This window comes from Cupressus sempervirens, chromosome 7 (genome assembly GCF_028749045.1).
Source record: "Cupressus sempervirens isolate cs-2001-9-10 chromosome 7, ASM2874904v1, whole genome shotgun sequence".
Lineage (NCBI taxonomy): Eukaryota > Viridiplantae > Streptophyta > Pinopsida > Cupressales > Cupressaceae > Cupressus > Cupressus sempervirens.
Genome location: NC_143124.1, coordinates 508,294,182 through 508,301,710, shown reverse-complemented (window position 1 = coordinate 508,301,710; position 7,529 = coordinate 508,294,182). Strand labels below are relative to the sequence as shown.

Below are 7,529 nucleotides of genomic sequence, written 5' to 3'. Positions count from 1 at the left end.
GTATGATAGAACTACTTTTGTTAACTTTAAATACAAGTTCTTCACTATTGATTAACTATTTTCAGAGCCTTTTGGTCACTTTTATCCTAAAAGCGGTAGAGAAAATAAAATATATTTGCTATTAAATTTAATAGATAGCTATATATTGAAAATAGTTCTATTTGATATATTACTAACTCTATTGTATATTTATTTATAATAAGTTTTAAAAATTACAAATGTTTCAGATAAATAAAAATGAAGTCGATGAGGAAACTCAACCATATATAGATCTCAATCATGTCTGGAGGTAAGAATCATTAAACTCTCTCTCTCTCTCTCTCTCTCTCTCTCTCTCTCTCTCTTTCTATATATATATATATATATATATATATATATATATATATATATATATATATATATATATATATATATATATATATATATATATATATATATATATATATATATATATATATATATATATATATATATATATATATATATATATATATATTCCTTTCAAGCATTTTCATTTTTAGGCACATAATATGAGTGTATTTCTATGTGTTTCATTTTAGACAAGATAATGTTGATGATAATGAAGGCATGGAATTGGAAAAATTACATGCCATAGGAGGAACCTTTCAAGAAGAATCAAGGAAAAATCTCTCAAGAAATGTAAGTATATAATGATATTTCCTTTTTAAATTACTATATTATAAATTTCATCAAAGTAGAAGTGAATTGTAAAAGAATTAATGAAACATTTAAAGCTCTTTGTAAAATTATAATAAGATTAAATTATATAATCATATATGTGTGTGTGTGTGTAGGAAGGGGAGTGGGGCATAGGAAATTAGTATTTTCAAGTCTATGCATATAAGTGTATATGTATGTGTACAAACACACATAAATGTATACTAATAAATGCATAAACATGTGTATGAACACACACATATATGTGTCATCTTTTTGAATAATAGGCACTCACAACATGTCTAGAAGAAACAAGATCTTATTGTTGAAAACAATTGTTCAATTGTATATTGTCTTTGATGTTACACAAAATGTCAAGTCTTTACTAGTCAATGTTTTTTGATCTCACTCAGCCTATGTAGATAGTTTCCAGTGTCTGTTGAGCATTCTAGAGATAATCAAGTTTAGATTTAGTGTCTATTGAGTTCACTCAAGCATCAAAGGGAGTTTGCAGGAAGAAAATGTCTATTGAGTTCACTCAGGATGAAAGAGAAGTTGGTATGGAACCATTGTTAACCGAGCTCACTTGATTATCAAAGGGAATTCAGTTCAGGATGCAGTGTTAACCAAGTTCACTTGGTTACCAAAGGAAGTTTGAAGAAAGTCTTTTTTGAGTTAGTATTGACCAAGTTGGGTTGGCTAACAAAGGATTTTCTCGGGTTAGTATATTTAGTTTGATGAATTTATTTCTTAATTCTAGCCAACTTAAGGGATGAATATTGACTATTTGAAAGTGTATTCAAGTTGACTTGGTAAGGTAAATGATATAAGTATAAGGTCAAGTTAAAGATTTAATGAGAGAAGCATGGGATTAAAAAGATAAATCAAGGAAGTAATTTGGAAGGATATCAAAGTATCATGAGTTGACCAAGCTAGAAAGTTTAATTTGATCAAGGAGGATTAGGTAATCAAGCTAGAATAGAGATCTGAAATGAACAATTAGGTCAAGTCATTGTTACTCTCTAATAACTATAGTAGTGAATCAAATATCTTAATAGAGTTAGCTTAATAGCTATTTTATAAATATTCTAATAAGGTGGCATTTCTAGATTGAAGTGTTTAAAGAACTAATGTAGGAGCATCTTGGGTTGCACTGTTATCTTGCATGTTTCTAGTTTTTACCTTGATGTTGGAACTATGTTTTTATGGTTTCTAGGTGCATATTGCATACCATGTAACTAATTTTTTGCAATTAATGAGAGGATGCACATTTTAGGGATTTAAGAGAGACTAGAGGACTATCTCTTTGTAAAGGTGCAAGTCCTAATTCCTCATAAGCTGGGAGATATGGCAATTCTCCTAGAGTATCAATTTCTAGCAGTTTTGTGCTTGACTTTTAGGATGGATGCACACTTATCCTTGGTTAATAAAGCTTTGTGACTTTAAGGGATTGTAGAGGACCTAAATTACTACCCTTATTTTGAAGTGAAAGTTCTAATTCAATCAGGGCTAGGAGATATCGCAAATTTTCTCAGATATCAATTTATGGACATTTAATTGTTGTTGGAAGCTGACTTATGACTCTTAAAGTATTTAATTTTAGTTTTTAGAATTTTGGGCCAACTTGTTTCTTAGATTAGTATAAGTATGGGTCTTGGATAGAGTATTAATAATAATTTATGGCAGATAATTTGGATAGAGTTTGATAGAAGGAGGATAGAAATCTGAACTTGAAGCTAAACCTTGGATTTGAATGTATTTTGTATCTAGACATAACCTAGAAGGCATTATAGCTAGGCATGTGTGATACTATTTTCATGGTGCAATAAAGAATAATGTTCTCTCTCTATGGTGTTGTTCTCTTTTATGCTTTCTTCCATTGTGTAAACTCTTGCATGGTGGCTTGGGTAGCTAAGTGTGCCACTTGGCCTTTGTTACTCCCAACCTCCCTACGTCAGGCAATATCAGAGTTTGAGGTTCTTCCTTATGGTGATTGCATCATGTAGAACCCTATTTCAGATTTTTTTGTAGGGTTACAAATATATGGATTTGACCTATAAATTATAGAGGGTTTTGATCTTCCAAGAACCTAATTTGTAAAGATGGTTCATGGCAAAGGAAATGTCGATAATGCTATATTGGATTAATTGAGACAAATTGTAGCTAGATTAGATACTATGGAGATAGCCCAGAGGAGAGGAGAAAATCTTGATGATGTAAGTGATGATGAAGCAGTAGCACCAAACCATAATCTAGAACCTAAAGAAGATCAAGATGAGGAAAGATTGTTGAGATTATTATCTAGGGCACATCCAAAGCCTACTATAGAGTTTGTTCCTTATGATGGAAAATTAGATACTAATGCTATGTTAGATTGGATCTTAGATGTGGAGAAGTTCTTTGAGTATGAAAACACTCCTAATAATAAGAAGGTGAAGACTGTAGTTACTAGGTTGAAAGGTCATGCTTCATTGTGGTGGGAGCATTTGTAAATTGATAGACAAAGGAGAGGAAAGGAGAAGATCAAAACTTGGTTGAAGATGGTGAACAAGGTGAAGAAAAAATTCCTTCCTATTGATTACCAAGTTAGCTTAGTGAGAAAGATGCAAAATTTAGAAAAAAGGGCATGATTATGAAAGAATATATTGAGGAATTCTATAGATTAGACATTAGATTTGGACATGTGGATGATGATGTTGAGAAAATTGCAAGGTACATAAATGGATTGAGATCTAGAATTGAAGATGAAATAAGTTTTGTGAAGTTCAAAAGTGTTGAAGAAGCATATCAATATACTTTGAAAGCTAAGGATATCTTGACAAAGAGGCATGAACAAAGACAAAGAGGTAGAGGTTGTATCTTCTAGAGAGGAAAAGGTAGATCTTATGGGGAAGGTGGCAGCTTTGATAGTTTTGTGCATGATAAAGGAAAATCTAAATGGAAGAATGATGACAAAGACAAGACTGAGTGGAAAGGTGGTAGTTTATACCAAGGCGGTACTAGATCTTACCAAGGAAGAGGTAATTATTATCCTAGAGGTGGTTTCCATGGTAATTATTTTAGATGTGGTAAAGAATGGCATGGATCCTTTGAATGTTGATCAACTGAAAGTGGGTAGAATAATATAAATATTGTGATTCAAGGAGAAATTGAGAGTCCACCAAGTGGCCCTAAGGCTGGAGAAAATCTAATGGTGAAAAGAACCTTATGTAATAAAGGAAGTGATGAGGAACCTATCCTTAGAAGAATTCTTTTCGAGACTAGATATAAGATGGCTAGAAAATGCTACAAGGTAATCATTGATAGTGGAAGTTCTACAAATTTGGAATCAGAAGAGCTAGTTACAAAGTTGTAGTTGTAGAGGTTGAAACATCCCAAACCTTATCATGTTTCATTGATCAAATATGAGCATAAGATATTGGTAAGTGAGCAATGTATTGTGAAGTTCAAAATTGGACATTACTTTGATGAAGCTTTCTATGATATTATGCCCATGGATTGTTGTCATATTTTGTTGGGTAGACCTTGGCAATATAATAGATATGTTGTGCATGATGGAAGATTAAATCAATATACTCTTTGGATAAATGGGAAGAAACAAATATTGTTGCCTTTGATTGAAAGTCTAGATGAGGTCAGTTATACTGCAATAAAAGTTTGCATGGTTAATGAAAGGTAATTTGAAAAGGAAGTAAAGAAGAATCAAGTTTGTTTTGCTATAGTTCCTAGAGGAGAAAGTGTTGGTAGTATTGACCAAGTAGCAAAAGTTGGTAATGATAGAGTGATAGCAGATAATGGTAGCCAAGTACTAGAAGAAATTTTAGAATTTCTTAATGAGTATAAAGATATTGTTGCTAAGGATATTCCTAATGGTTTACCTCTAATAAGAAGTATAAGTCATTGTATGGATTTGATTCCTAGAGCTAGTTTTCCAAAAAAAGCACCATATAGATTGATACCTATAGAGAATAAAGAACTTAATAGACAAGTGCATGAGTTGTTGCAGAAAGGTTTGACCAAATAAAGTTTGATTCCATGTGTTGTACCTACTATATTAGCACCTAAAAAGAATGGAGAATGGGGAATGTGTACTGATTCCAAAGCTATTAACAAAATCACAGTGAAATATAGGTTTCCTATGTTGAGGATGGATGACATAATGGATTGTTTGAGTGGAGCAAAGTATTTTACCAAGATTGATTTGAAGAGTGGCTATAATCAGATCAAAATTAGAGAAGGTGATAAATGGAAGACTACTTTCAAGACAAAAGATGGTTTGTATGAGTGCTTGGTTATGCCTTTTGGTTTGACTAATGCACCTAGTACCTTCATGAGGTTGATGAATGAAGTTTTGAAAAGATTCTTGGGTAAGTTTGTGATTGTTTATTTGGATGACATTCTGATATTTAGTAAGACTAAGGAAGAACAACTTGAGCATACTAGACAAGTATTGAAAATGTTGAAAGAGGAAAAGTTTCCGATCAATCTAAAAAAGTGTTCTTTTATGCAAGAGAAGATTGTGTATTTGGGACTTGTGATTTTAGCTGATGGATTGAGGATGGATCATGAGAAGGTTAAAACAATTTTGGAGTGGCATACACCTAAGAATGTGTGGGAGGTAAGATCATTTCATGGTTTGGTTAGTTTCTATAGAAAGTTCATAAGAAATTTTAGTGTTGTTTGTAATGCTATGACTGAGACAATGAGAGGAGATAAAAAGGAATTCAAGTGGACACATGGAGGTGATAAGAGTTTTGAGACATTGAAACAAAAGGTTGCTAAATTACTTGTATTGGACTTGCTTGATTTCAACAAAGAATTTCAAGTTGAATGTGATGCAAGTGGTAATGCAATAGGAGTTGTATTAAGTCAAGAAGGTAAACCTATTACTTTCTTTAGTAAAAATTTGAATGATGCTAAAAAGAAGTATTCTATGTATGATACAAAATTTTATACTATATTGTCCAAGCATTAAAGAAGTAGAGACATTATTTGAATCCTAAGAAGTTTGTGTTATATACTGATCATAAAGCTTTACAATAATTGGAAAGTCAACATAAATTGAGTCAGAGACATATGAAATGGGTTGATTATTTTCCAAATTTTAAATTTGTAATCAAGAATAAGAGTGGAGTTACTGACATAGTTGATGATGCATTGAGTAGAAGACATTCTTTCTTGATTGAAATGAAGGTTGAAGTTCTTGGTTTTAATGAAATGAAAGAGTTGTATGATGCTGATCCTAATTTTTTGAAGAGATGGAGGGAGTGTAGAACACCAAATCTAATAGATTACATAAGTAAGTATGATGATTATTTCATTCAAGAAGGTATGTTGTTCAAAGGTATTTAGTTGTGTATTCCAAGAAGTTCTTTATTAAGGAAAAGCATAGTGGTAGATTGGTTGGACATTTTGGAATTGACAAGACATTGAATTTGCTAAAAAAGAAGTATTATTGGCCACAAATGTATAAAGATGTTCAAAAATTTGTAAAGAGTTGTGGATTTTGTCAAGTTGCAAATGGAGTGAGTCAAAATACTAGCTTGTATACACCAATTACTATTCATGAGAAACCTTGGAGTGACATCAATATGGATTTTGTTCTTGGATTACTTAAGACAGTGAAGGGGTATGATTCCATATTTTTTGTAGTGGAATCTTTTTTAAGATGGCTCATTTCATACCATGTAAGAAGACATCAGATGCTGAGCATGTTGCTGAACTTTTCTTTAAAGAGATTACGAGATTGCATGGATTACCAAGAAGCATTATTTTAGATAGAAATAGTAAGTTTGTTGGTTATTTTTGGAGGACTTTGTGGAAGAAGATGGGTACTAAGTTGAAGTTTAGTTCTATAATTCATCCAAAAACAGATGGATAGAGAGAGGTTGTGAATAGAAGCTTGGGTAATTTTCTAAGATGTTTAGTTGGGAATAAGCAAAGTAATTCGGAGATGGTATTGGCACAAGTTGAGTTTGCATATAATAATTTTGTGAATAGGAGTATAGGGAAGACACCTTTTGAGATTGTTACTAGAATGTAGCCTAGACATATATCAGGTTTGAGGGATATTGCTAGTGAAGTAAAGAAAAGTGTTGTAGGAGAAGAATTTGTTAATTTTATGAAATGTTTACATAAGGAAGTGAAGTTAAGGATAGAACAAAGTAATAAAAAATATAAGGAGAATGTTAATTAGTCTAGAAGACATCATGATTTTCAACATTGTGATGAGGTGATGGTTTATCTAAAGAAAGAAAGATTTCCTTTTGGAACATAAAATAAGTTGAAGATGAAGAATTTTGGACCTTGTAAGATCTTGAAGAAGTTTGACAGTGGAAATGCTTATGAAATTGAGTTACCTAATGACATTGATATATCTCCTATATTCAATATTACTGAATTATACAAGTATCATGAGTTAGATGATGAAGTTATTTTATTAAAGGATTATCCTAAGAAGTAGATTTAAGAAGTTGAATAGATATTGGATCAGATAGTTGGTAAGAGCACAAGGGGAAATGGTTATTATGAATATCTAGTGAAGTGGAAGGATAGACCTATGGAAGATGCTTCATGGATTTCTCATTCTAAGTTGGATTTAGATCAAGTTGTGGCATCTCAATGATTCAAAAGAATAATTTCTTCCAACCTTGGTTGTCTGATGTAGGAGCATCTTGGGTTGCACTACTATCCTGCATGCTTTCAGTTTTTACCTTGCTACTAGAATTGTGTTTTTCTAGTTTCTAGGTGCCTATTTTAGACCATGTAACTAATTTTTTGCAATGAATGAGAATATGTGCATTTTATGGATTGAGGAGGGCCTAAAATAATATATTTGGTTAAATGCATAA

The 7,529-nt window shown here is 31.8% G+C and overlaps 1 protein-coding gene across 1 annotated transcript in view; it reads left to right on the top strand.

Moving 5' to 3' along the window:
• Nucleotides 1-228: 228 nt before the first annotated feature.
• The window catches only part of LOC149547756 (uncharacterized), a 96,489-nt gene continuing 89,188 nt past the window's right edge, over nucleotides 229-7,529 (top strand). The window contains exons 1-2 of the mRNA XM_089794796.1: nucleotides 229-289; nucleotides 561-660. Of these exons, the coding sequence (XP_089650922.1) occupies nucleotides 589-660 (72 nt within the window). The 5' untranslated portion in view covers nucleotides 229-289; nucleotides 561-588. The remainder of the gene's footprint in view (nucleotides 290-560; nucleotides 661-7,529) is intronic.